This window comes from Dermacentor andersoni, chromosome 4, assembly GCF_023375885.2.
Source record: "Dermacentor andersoni chromosome 4, qqDerAnde1_hic_scaffold, whole genome shotgun sequence".
Lineage (NCBI taxonomy): Eukaryota > Metazoa > Arthropoda > Arachnida > Ixodida > Ixodidae > Dermacentor > Dermacentor andersoni.
The window spans coordinates 187,302,181-187,315,516 of record NC_092817.1 but is presented as its reverse complement, the minus strand read 5'-3'; the positions used below and the strand labels follow the sequence as shown (position 1 = coordinate 187,315,516).

The window sequence follows — 13,336 nt, the reverse complement described above, 5'->3', positions numbered from 1 at the left end:
ACTTGAGTGTATCAGTGATTTCAGATGTTTTCTTTCTTATACAGGTCTACGACAATTTAGCAATGTAATTCCAATCAACAAATCAATAGTAGTTTTGCCATGAAAAATCGGATATTTGGTAGATTTTTCTCACTATTTAGGACCGCTTTGAAATTTTCTTCTAGCGATGATCTTGTTAAGCACCTTCAAATATAGAAGATGAATAGTTCCAGGCTCAGTATTCGAAGTTCTGAAGCGCTTGGCACTAAAATAAGCCTTACATTGATTTTATTGCACAACCATGTTTCGCGTAGGCGACCATAGTTTGAAAGCATGTCAGTTGACTGCGGAAATATTTCAGTAAAAGTGCCTGTTGAAATCGCAGTGAGGAAGGCATGATAGTCATCATCGTTTAAAAAGAAAATTTGAGGTAGTCGAGTCTCGGACGCTAGACGTGGAATGACCCAAATGCAACGAAACGCGTGTCAGAGACCCGATTTTGCTTTGAAGCGTAAGGATTAATGATCACCAACCGAATGGGCGCCAAGACAAGGGAACCACATTTGAGGACGGCATAAAATTAAATGAATTGACGAAATAAGGAAATTTGCATGCGCAAGTAAGAATCAGCTAGCGCAAGACAGGGATACGGAGATCGCTTGCAAATGCCAGATCCTGCAGTGTACATAAAAATGGTATTATGATGCTGATGCTGATGATTATAATAAATTACTTATAAACAGATGAACTTGCGTATACTTCTCTTGAATAGACAATATTACGTGGTTTATTGCAGCCAGTAAACCCGTGGTTTCTTTCTTTTTTTGCGCCGGCCGCTTTTCACCGGCTACACTTTAGAGGTAGATAACAGTTCGTACGGCTACGGCGGTGAAAGGCTGAAGCCGTGGCGTTTGAACGAACCGCTGGTGCTGTACTCGACGGCCTTCACGCAAGCGCCATTTCTGCGTAGCGGTGTCAACTTTCAACTGCCCAGCAGCACAATTTGCTAGCTGGCCTCCAACGTGGAGCCGTTGCTGCTGTGTGCGAGTGAGGCGCTGACCCAGTCAATAGGTCCCTGATACTTCCGAAGGACGTTAAGACTCGCTTACAGAGCTGTCTTTGATGTACCAGCAGTTATATGGGCATACATCTGTGATATATCTATAATGCGGCTTCAATTCCCAATAAACTTCTTGTATTTTGCGTCGTCCGTCCGTCCGTCCGTCCGTCCGTCCGTCTGTCTGTCTGTCTGTCTGTCTGTCTGTCTGTCTGTCTGTCTGTCTGTCTGTCTGTCTGTCTGTCTGTCTGTCTGTCTGTTTGTCTGTCTGTCCGTCCGTCCGTCCGTCCGTCCGTCCGTCCGTCTGTCTGTCTGTCTGTCTGTCTGTCTGTCTGTCTGTCTGTCTACCTGTCTGTCTGTCTGTCCGTCCGTCCGTCCGTCCGTCCGTCCGTCCGTCCGTCCGTCTGTCTGTCTGTCTGTCTGTCTGTCTGTCTGTCTGTCTGTCTGTCTGTCTGTCTGTCTGTCTGTCTTCCATTCTCGCTGACGTACTCCAACGTTGGTCAATAGGTAGGCCATGGTGTAATGGGCAGAAAGCAATGTGCCTCTGTGTTGTGGGAACATGGTTCGAAAGGAATTGTCGGACGAACTTGAGCCACTGAATGTGTGGGATTGGGTATGTGCTCTGGTTTTTATTAAACATCTTCCGCGCCAATTTTGGTCACTGGGTATGTGACAGTGAATACGTATCGCTTCTTAATCACACACACACACACACATCTTTAAAACATATTCCAGTGATGGGCGGCATTGAACCCACGTCATTCATATTCAAACTACCTTCTCGTGGTATATATATATATATATATATATATATATATATATATATACCTTCAGACACGCGCCACTGAACGACTCTGGTGGCACCGCTACACGACGCAAAGTGTCCAGAGGGAAGCGCGAGGGGAGCATTGCTGCATACAAGCGTCAAACATGGCGCTTTCCGATATTGAAAAAATGGTTTGCCGCTAGTTTGCTTAGGTGCTAATCGCGTTATCGCCGACATTCGTCGTGAGTTTCCACCGGAATTTTTTATTCATGTGGAATAATGTACATTTTTCAAATTTGTTCGCGAACGATCAATTCCATACTGCTTCAGTAAACCTCTACCAGTGCAATGTCACGTGCATTAGCTGTGTCCATGTCTTTCAGCTAATGAGAACTCAAGGTTACAGGGCCGGTGTAACGGCTAAGTAGAAAATCAGCCGGCAGGATCTGTGGCAATGCCCTAACGACGTCGTATACCCCACACAGGTGACTGCTGCCATGCTGCTGCCCTGGCACCTGCAGACCCTCGTACGCGAAATGCGGCGCACAGGCCAACGGCTCGGGGGACTACGACGCGTGTGCACCGGTGGCGCGCAACTCTCTCCATCTCAGTACAAGGCCGTGCACGAGGCCTTCGGTGAGGGATTTCAAGTGCTGGCGAACGTGTACGCCATGACCGAGGCAACCACGGTGCTCTGTTCTCCTTCCCGAGAGCACGCAACTGGTTTGGACATGGGCTTCCCGGCGCCTGCAACAAAATTCAAGGTGAGCTCGAGCGCATTTCTCAGTTTTCTTTACGGTCAGACTTGGTTGCTTCGTGTTGTCGCTTTTATGCACGTGACATAATACGCGAGATATTTTGGTTTATACAGCAAGCATAATGCGTGAGCGAAATGCTTCCAAGCTTTCATGACCCTCAGATATTCCATACTAAATGCGCTACACTGAAAGGCCGAATAAATAAGGCGCAACACACGTTTCATTTTTTCATTCCTCCTTGTTCGTCGCGCTACCCTCATTTCATAATGAATTTCTTCCAGCTTACGCAAGTGTCAACTTAAGCAGACATCCTTCTTTTTGGAGAATTGAAGGGTCCTTGGCCATAGTAACTATCCATCTGAGAATAGCTCCAATGCACTGCACAAAGCGAGAGGAAGTAAAGGAGACGAATCAAAGCGTGGTGGTGGTCATTCGCGTAGCCTCACACAGCCGCACAGATGTTCACGAATGTGCCACTAGAGGCACTCGCGGGTAGTCTTGCTATCTGCGATGTCGATAAGGCACTGTAGTGCTTATCTGGGCTTGCAGTTTGACCCTTCAGGCTGAAGTTGTTCGAGGAAAATCGCGTAATAGCCTCGTCGCAGTAGGTTGTTATTAGAGTGTTCCTGGTAATGAAGAAATCCGGTACACAGGGAGAAACCTGATAAGCGCTTGTCCTGCGTAAAGTGTGCAATTGTTAAACTTCCAAGTATGAACCAACTAGGCTAACAATACGTTATGTTAAGGCTTGAAATGTCTGCGACCATTACATTTGCATCGCATCGAACGATGGTTTCATCATCCATTTCTTCCAATGAGGTTGCTTAATATTAGGGCAATATAGGTCGACTAATCGCAATTTTGGTATGCTAATGGTACATTTCAAAGACAAGGGGCGATTTGAATTCCTTTTTTTCACTTTGTTTTAATGCGCGCTTCGGACCAAATTCTCCGTTTTAAAGAGCTTGATAATTCGCCGCGTACTTACTTTGCACTGCAAGGTTGGAAGTATAGAAGTGGAGAGGGGACAGGCTCTCTATATAAGTAGTTACATATAAAGGGAACTCTGACCAAAATGAAGATCTGTGCATGAAAGAGAAGGGACAGACGAAAGCTTTGAAATAGTGTTGTGACGCCATGTGAAGTGACCGTTGTAATTTGGTGGCCTGAAGGATGAAGGTATGACCGCATCGCCTGAAGGATGAAGGTATGACCGCACAGAAAGATTTTGGATGGGCATGCTTGTATTTCGCTCGCACACGCTTGGAAGTTTTCCCCATCACCTATTCGATCTTACTCCTGAATGTGAGGGTGCTGACGAATGTACAAAACAAGTATTCTTCATTCACCCATAACGATAATAACTGTTTTGTGTAAGGAGAACTTACTTGGCGACCGACGCTCTCAGGGCGCATATTCGGCACGTTGCCCGACTACCTCCTGACCATCTTGCCGCTCTACCAGCAGAAAGGCCACACGCAACTTTCAGTCGTATAATTGTCGCCAATCGTACTTCACTGCCATCGAACTACGTGCCTGCAGCAAGACCTTCCTCACCTTTATGGTGCCTGCACAGACCTGAAATACGTCTCACCATCCCAGGAATCATGAAGAAAGCCAACATGCCGTCGTTCGCCCTGAAGCAAGCCACATTAGGACTTTTACAAGAGGTGCACAGTGGCCGCGTACACGTTTACATCGATGGCTGAGTCACATCTGCAAGTTCAGCTGCCGCTGTGGTGATACCAACCAGATCCGTCAAAATACAGCTAAAAACGTCACATGTATCATCAATGACAGCTGCTGAACTGGTAGCCGTGCGTGCGGCTCTTCATTTCATTCAGGAGGAACCATCCCATGCATGGTCAGTCTTCTGTGATTCCAAGACAGCCCTACAAAGTGTACTCTCAGCACTGCGCCACTGATCACATGAGCAGCTCGTCGCAGAGATCATAGAAGTCCAACACCACATAGTTGACGAAGGACACGCTATAATATATCAGTCGTTGCGTAGTAACTATGGAATACATGGCAATGATCGAGCAGACGCAGCTGCCCGATCTGCCCATGACAGCATCAGCTGCGTTGCCATTCCTCTTTCGAGAACCGACGCAGCGAAAAATACTTTCCGCACTTGCGCGTGACCTGACGTTAGCTCAGTGGACTTCGTCTGAGTTCACAAGTGCACGCCTTCATACCCTGAATCCTAATTTACAGCTCCGTATTCCGCCTGAGCTTCCACGACGTGACTGCACCGTTCTAGTCCCTCTATGGCTTGGAGTTGCGTTTTCAAATGCGTACTCTTTTCTTATCGGAATGGTCAACAGCCCACTTTGTGACTTCTGCGGGTGCAATGAAACAATCGAGCACCTTCTTTGTCAGTGCTCTCGTTTCAAGCGGCAAAGAGCAGTCTTCTCAGCCAACCCAGACAAACTGGACAAGCGCCCAATGACACAGAACAAGATCCTTGGAAACTGGCCTACGCGAACATCAGCGAGATCCGCTGTGAAGGCGCTGCTGCGGTACTTAAAGGACACGGGGCTTTTTGACAGATTGTGACTGTACACTGTGTGACGTAGGATTGTACAGGGACACTGTGTAAGACTAGGAACGTGTCTGCGGGCTGCGTGACAGTGCCCACAGAAACAGTTCGTGTGTACCTGCGTGTGTAGGTTTTTTCTTCCTTTTTTTAAACCCTCCTCTCTCTCACCTATCGCATCCCCTTACCCCTCCCCTAGTACAGGGTAGCTAACCGGAGATAATCTCTGGTTAACCGCCCTGTCTTTCCTTTGCCTTTCTCTCTCTCTCTCGTGCATGAAGAAGGTTTTCAATGTGCGTAAACGAATAACCTTAAAACTACTGTTACACTTGCTTACGCAATATGTACATTTCCCGACAATTTAGGTGGTCGACAGGTTGACGGGGAAAAAACTGGGCCCCTACCAAACGGGCGAGCTCTGCTACAAAGCGCCGACTGTGATGAAAGGCTATTACAAACGACCCAGGGAGACAGCCGAGTTCTTCGACGCGGACGGATGGTGCAGATCAGGTACAGGAGGACTTTTAACAACGCCAGCACTTTTATGTGAACATCAATGGACTTTTAACAACCCAAGCGAAAATAGCCCTTAGGGCGTTCGCAACCTTGTTCTAGTGATTACTAATGTGCAACATATACTAGTTAAAGAGCGATGCTTTGCTACCACCGGGACACGCATCCTTTTCGCAGCACACTATGTGCACCAAACTGGGCGTCAGTTGAAGTATAAGGAAGCAGACTGTAATATAGTGGTGAATATGCTAATTACTTGCTATTGTGTAAAGTAAATATTTTTACAAGGGCACAGGCCAATCAAAATTAGCGCGTCTGCCTGCTCCTTGTGATCATGCTGCATTCTGTTCTCGCGCTAAAGTTTTGTATATCCCAGTCATCAGCACTTTATTTAAAGCCTATATTTTTTAAAGAGGCCTTTTTTCTTTCGATTAGATGTACAAACCGCTTGTATAATCATATTTTAGATCGGTTATCAGGTTCTTGCGACGAGATCATGAGTATTTCTGTTTACCCTTCTGTAATTTCACCCTAAACGTTTTGTTCACCCATAAAACTAAAAAAAAAGGGCGGTCACTGACTTTCAATTATTGCAGCAGTTCCCCAACGTGTCCCTGCCACCCTTCTGCAACCAATCAAACAAGAGAGAGGTTCACAAGAAGTTGAAAGCGTGAAGTGCAAAATGGTAGAGTAAAGAGGTCACTGAAGACGATGTGTCGAGAAGCAAGGGTCCTATACTGGCAGAGAACTTTTCTTGGCTATGAAGATAAAGCTACGGGGGCGGAGCTTCTGTACATGGCTGTATTCGTACGCAATGTAGTGGGCGCTCGGCACCGTTTTCGGTTTCGCCAACCTCGAACAACCTCTACAAATAACTCGGCGTGAATCAATGTTTATTCACATCCGATTTCTACCAAGTTCTGAACAGTGAGCATCGTAGCCTGCGTCGGAGCTCCCATGCATACGTGTGGCGTCGGTTAGGGCTTGAACGCGCAACCCACTCTGGCATTGGTAGAGCCGGCGCAGCAGTCAGCTCGCTCGCTCACTCGTTTGTACATGCTGAAGGTTGCGATTTCCAGATGGGCTCGCTCGGTTTCCGCGCAGACGCTGCAAACACTTTCCTTTTATGCGAAGCATATTACTAGAGCTCAACCCAGTCACTTTCTCTATGACCCAGTTCCTCAGGCGCGGCGGTGTCGCCTTCAATACCACGTGACACCGTGACGTCACGACAGAGGAGAAACGGGGCTCCAACTCGCGCCGTCGCTCGCGGCGTCGCCTTCAAGGCTGACCACGTGACACCGTGACGTCACGACAGAGGAGAAACGGGGCTCCAACTCGCACCGTCGCTCGCGGCGTCGCGGCGGTATATAAGCAGCTGCGCTTGTTTCTTGGTGGCTTTGGCTCAACTCTTGCAAGATGGGCTGGGTGGGAATCGAACCAGGGTCTCCGGAGTGTGAGACGGGGACGCTACCACTGAGCCACGAGTTCGATGCTTCAGAGCGGTACAAAAGCGCCTCTAGTGAATGCGGTGTTGCCTTAGAAACGAGCTGTTTCTAAGGCTCAGGCGTGCGTCGCTTGCTCAGGCGCACATTTCGTTGCCGCGCCGAAAGCTGCGTTGCTCGACGCTCACCGCGTCCAATGCGGGGCGCGTAGTCGCTGCGCCCTAGCCCGTTGTCTTACACCCCTTGGCGGGTCGACGGGAACGCTGTCGCGTTCCACTCTTGAAGGCGAAGCAGAGTAACGCATGAGTTGTTTCTTCGTCTAGCTGAACGAAATATAGCCAAGCAACAGCAGTTCACCAGGCTAAACAGTGGTTCAACAACTAAAATAAAGGCTAGTAGGCTTCGCATCCTGGGCTTAACCTTAGCTAAGCCACAGCCATTTTTTTTTTTTTGGTGTGCTTCAACAGTCTTTTGTTGTTGAGGTTGGTCAACGGCCTCTCAGGGGAGCTGATTGACGGGGCAGCAAGCGACAAATACTCACCAGAAGACATAGAGTTTCTATACTGGTTACATTAACTCTATGCCAAAAGACATGGGCGCCATTTCGCGTTTGATGAATGTGCAAAAAGTGCGGCGGTTTCGGGTGTGCGAAAACTCGAAAGGGCACACTAAAGATACAATACCAATAGCTGACTGGTGGTTACGTATCGTTTCAAACTAAGTGCTATAAAAAACAAAAAGAATATTGTTTTCAATTTCCCACGTAAGAAAACGTACACAAAAGTGCGGGAATACTTCTAGCAGCAGTGAAAGAAGTGCGCTTAGTTTCCGTAGCCTTCGCTTCATAGCCAAGAAAAGTTGCCGACTATATTGGCCCAGTTTTAGCTCCAGCGACAATACATGTCTTGTCACTGCCGATCGCTGTTAGAACCGGTGTCGCTCAATATGCCTCACATTTCATTGCAATAGCATTTATATGCACACTCCAGGCGAATTCCTGCCGTCTGCGTCGCCGTCACCGTCGATGTTTCAGTGAGGTTCCGTATGAGTGAAAGCTTGTGAGGGTGAGCCGGCGAACGCGGTTCAATATCGCGCGCGTGAGCGAGGAACGCGGCCGAGATGCGTGCCCTCTCCCGTAGCGCGTGAGGCAGGGGAGTCAGGCGAGGGAGGAGGGGCGTTCTCCTCCGGCGGCTTCTAGGGTGCGTCGATGTCCTCCTGGCCCGCCGATCCGTACAGAGTGAAGACGACCGCAGCGTCTATTACGGCGTTGGCCACGCGAATAGGGGACGCCGTAGTAGACGCCTTTGGCGGACGTGGTCGCGTTGCCGGCGCTTATGTCCCTTGAAAGCGATCTGCAACGTAACCAAAGTGCTTGCCGGCGCGGGCCTCATCTTTAGAGCGATCTGCGATGTTTGCAGAGTGCGCGCGACGCCGGTAGCTTCGTAAGCGCTGTGCTTTCGACGTTTCATTAGCGTTGAAGCGAGAGATGCATGAAGGTCAATTCGAGTGCTGCTGCCGCGATTCCCCCAGTCCAGAATTCTGACATCGAGTTTCCCCGCTCGTCGAGCGAGATGTATTAATGTTTACCTGTGATCGCAGGACACTGTGCTGGTTAACTTAGTTAAAACACGTTGGCGGGCTAGTTGGTTTGAATCCATGCGAGAATGCGTAAGCGCAACTGAACAAGGACATAGAACGAAGCAGATACACAAACACAGCACTGTCTCTGTGGGTTTGTTTCTTCCTACGTCCTCTTGAGTCACGCTTACACATTCTGTAGTTGTTAATTTAGTTAGCAAGCGAATGTTTAGAAATTAATACGGCCGATAAAACTACTATCCTTACTTCGTACAGCTATTTACTAGCTTGCTAATGCAATCGGTGCTTGGCCTTTCGGGCGGAACTGCGATTTTTTGTACACCGCCATATGCCCATGATCATCTGTCTATGTCTCTTCCCTTAGGCGACGCAGGCTACTACGACGAGGACGGACGTATCTACTTCGTTCAGCGCTTCAAAGAGATGATTAAGTGCATGGACAACCAAGTGGTTCCTGCCGAGCTCGAAGAACTGTTGCTGCGAGAGCACTCGGGGGACATCATTGACGTCTGCATCGTCGGCGTACCGAACCAGGACTACGGAGAAGCACCGGCCGCTGCTGTCCAGGCACGATGCCCAGATGGCACAAAGGACCTTTCTGAACTGTCCAGGCGGATAAAGAAAACAATCTCCGGTTCGTTAACTTTTGCCTACGTCTGTTAAAGTCGACAATAAGTACTCCTACGCAGAGCGGCTAAAATTTCCCAATTAATACATAAGTATTGGTACATTTATGTGTACACATGCACATAGGTACACATAGGTACACATAGGTACACACGTGTACACACAGGTACACATACATAAGTAATACATATTTGGGGTAATTGGCGCATTCAAAATTATTCTCTTGAAGCTGTAACATGGTCGTGCTAATTAGCCTCACGGCTGCCTAAAAGGCGCAAATTTTCTTTTTCTGCTTTCATTTACTTTATTTTTACTTGCCGTAGAAGACCTACAAAATATCAGTATGTGCGGAAGGATGTAATTTTTTTTTTCGATATTTCCCAGGTGTAGCTGACATGATCACTCTCCTGTCTTTTTATGTCCCCCGATGCACGCCGCCGTAAATCGCTGGAATCCCAAATTGCTTTTGCGGAGAATTACGGTATACAGTTACAAACTCTCTGTCGCTAGTATTCAACCTAACGACTAGGAAACTGGCAGCTGAGGATTCTGCCTTTAAGCCACTCTTCCGATGCTACTGCAATGGAGAATACTGACCCCAGAGAGCGCGATCGCGCCATTAGCTTCCGTGATTGGCCAACGTCCACTCAACTTCGGTTATCATTCGCGTCTTTGTCGCGTTCGAGCACATCGTCTGCCCATGTGGCATCTTTAAGCTATGTTTTCTTCTTCTACATGCAATGACAAATAATGTGCGCGTGTGCTTAGTGTACATTAGTCTTCTCCTAGCGCTTGGCTTCTTCTCATGTTTACTGCAAGGCGCTCACGTCATCTTGTTTTCTTCAGGGATCGCTGGGGACCTAACAAAAAGCAGCCCAAATAATAATTTTAGAAAATTCACATCGTTAGAGCATTGAAAAGCTGGAGGGTTGTTTAGTAGAGACAAATATCCGTGTCCGTGGAGATAACCCGCAGAAGAAAAACAGATTCTGTGAGCTTCACCACTGAGCAGATGAAAACTTCACGTTATGGGCGAAACTTCATTCTCGACGGCATATTTCTGCACTAATGCGGCTGGACGTTGGCTGATGTGGCACGTATTACAGTTTGTGGCCACTTTCTGGCACATAAAAATTTAGCCCATAGCAACCAAACTGATCGCGAAAACGAGTGAGTGTTTTGAAGAGCTCGCATACACTGATTATGACATGTCATACGTAAGCTACAAGTTAGTAGTCAGAGAATCGGTTTAATTAAGAGAATTACGCCCATTGCCAAATCAACTGATTGTAAACGAAAGCGATCAACCACTGTAAAATGGTTGCATTCCAGTAGTGCGCCGCCCCTGCTCAGTTTCCTTTCATGTTTAGCGCACTAGTACGGAGAGTGGTTTACTCTAATGTCTAGGCTTGATGTTCATTGAATGACTCGAGAAGCGGTTGGCAAAGAACGAACGCTTTATTAGAGGTTAGTGTAGCTTTTATAGCCTTTATCTTGTGACGTCACCGCAGCCACTGCCGATTCACAAGAGCCGTGGCCGGTGAATCTAACAAAACAAACACGTGTCAGCGGCGCATGCTGATTCACAACACCTTTCTACAAAAACAGATAACAAACATGTTGCGCTATCACTGCATTTAGGTGACATTACCGCCTGCTGGAATCGATGCCCAACGCCTCCATCAGCTGTAAGCAGGCGTTTAAGCTGCCGAGTCCTCCTCTAGAGCAGCCCAGACTGCTTCTTCGAGCGGGGCAGCCCTGTAACGCGAGAGTGTTAAGGGACCCGTGTCGCAAGAAATCTGGTGTCGGCATCGAACGCCGTTTAGCAAAAATCATTACGAACCACAACCACGCAGCTCGTCCGCGTGGCACAGAAGTGTTGCTGAACCAATTGAATTATTCAAAGTGAAATGTGTCAGAAAACGTACGACGTGAACGCAACCGACAGACATGCCAGCGTCGGACTGTAATTTGACTATACCAGAAAACACAATTCTGTCACACGGAAACTCAAACACAAAGCCCCTTTCCAGCGTTTCGATCATCCATAGAGCGACGCGGCCCGCTCAATTCCTTGCAGCAACGCCATCCAGATGGCGCTTGCCTACGCGCATCCGTAAGAAAGGTGTGGTTGCCGGGAGGCGGGAAAAGCAGTCAGGGGTTTTTGAATTACAGCATGTTCCACTCTTAAAGCCGTAGCTTAAGCGTTTTCGAAGTTTTCCAAATTTCAGACACTATAAGTGTATCTGAAATAAATGTTGCAATCTAGTTGTTATGGACAGACTAGGATAACCCCTTACCGTAGATGGAACACATGTGTCCACGAATTTGAAAAACATTTCAATACACATGTTTTGTCCTTGCAAACCTACTGAGGGCAATTTGCGGAACTATAGTTAGCTTCCGTTGCCAAAATAATTTATTTCGGTTGACAACTCTATGACAAAAATTGTCCAAACGTTCGTGGAGTCGCGCAACAATGCGGTGTTTTGCCGTCGACAAATTAATTACCTGTTTTGCTGATTTTCCTAATAGATATAGGGAGATAATGTGTGGAATATAAAGTGCAGTGATCGAGGGTTCTTAATAAAAAAAGGTGCGTGAATGGAAATGAGTACAAAATACGTTTTTCACCGAGAAATAGGTATTGAGACATATGTTTCCATGTGTACAGTGACGGAATACTGGATGCCAATTGGCGACGTTCACTTGGGGGTGGCACTTTTATTTTCTAATAGGCACTCGAAATGAATTACTTTGCATACTTAGTGCGTTTACGTATGACCTTGTTTATCTTGTATAAAAGCTTTAATTTGTCAATATTATTTCCTCCTATCGGAAGATAGGTTTCCATAACATTTTGTTGGATAACAATGGCAATGAGTCTGCTTTAGAGCTTGACAAATAATATTTTGAGATTTTGACGTTGGTAGAGAAGTATACGTAGAGCACCCAAAGAAAACAGAATACTCAAAGCCACCGAAAAAGCGAAAGACGGCAGGTGTGTCAGCCCAGAATCGCGCAGTTACTGCTCCCGAAAACGTAATGTGTGTCGTCAAAGGGTCATCGAAAGTAAGAAGACGTACAAAACCAAGAATCACAGCTCAATGCCGCATGAGATGCATGTAAATAAAGTGTATTTGGCACTGCAAACAACCGGCGGATCTTCATAATAGAAAATATTTCCTAATAAGAAGTTGGAGAGACTCGTACAAAAATGCTTGTAAAAGAAAGAATTGGTTATGCTGAACAAAACTGAAACATCTTCATAACGTGGGCCAAAAAACAAACAAGGTTTTTCTGGTTGTCAAGCTTCTAGTGATCTATCACGTCCTTTCTGCTCGAAGGCAACTAACGAAGTGGACCGAAAGTCAGAAATAAAATACTCACTTCGAGTGCTCTTTGAATTTCTGGACATTGGAGTAAACGTTGTCTGTGTCATACACGTCAAACTGCTAGCTGACGAGCTCGCTATGCCCGCTGTGGCATCGCTGCCGTTCTGCCAAGCAGTCGCAAGCGTCCTTTTCAAAACTGTTTGAGCTGAGAGCGGAGCACAAGTCTTCAGCAGGTATACAGGTGCATAAGAATGTGCACAGGACAAGAAGCTCTACCATATGAAAGCTCGAAAACCACCTATTTATGTGCTGCAACATTTGGAATGTTCACTTGCGCTTCCCTACTGCAAGAAATTGCTTCAAAGCGTTTTACGGTGGAATCAGCTAAGAAGGCCAAATGAATGTTCGACTCCCTAAGGCACGTAGGGACACATATGTCACAAAGAACAACATATAAGCTATCAGAAACATGTTTTTGAAAAGTGCCTCTCTATTGTTTTGAAGGGCCAAATAAAGAAACACACATAGTACATCGCTAATTTACCGGCTCATTGGCTTATGTACCTCAGGTGGCTAAAGGGTAATCCGACTTCCTTGCGCACCCAAAATGACGTACGATTTCTAAGCCTTGTTATTAGCTATTGCGTGGCGTTTGCTTGCTAAAGCAAAATGTGGAGTTTCGGAAGAGCATTTGCTTAAGCTATAGACAACTTCTCTT

At 46.9% G+C, this 13,336-nt stretch overlaps 1 protein-coding gene across 1 annotated transcript in view; it reads left to right on the top strand.

Moving 5' to 3' along the window:
- The window catches only part of LOC126531884 (uncharacterized), an 82,849-nt gene that overhangs the window by 60,422 nt on the left and 9,091 nt on the right, over window positions 1-13,336 (top strand). Inside the window, exons 6-8 of the mRNA XM_050179618.3 lie at window positions 2,288-2,566; window positions 5,465-5,609; window positions 9,021-9,290. Of these exons, the coding sequence (XP_050035575.1) occupies window positions 2,288-2,566; window positions 5,465-5,609; window positions 9,021-9,290 (694 nt within the window). The remainder of the gene's footprint in view (window positions 1-2,287; window positions 2,567-5,464; window positions 5,610-9,020; window positions 9,291-13,336) is intronic.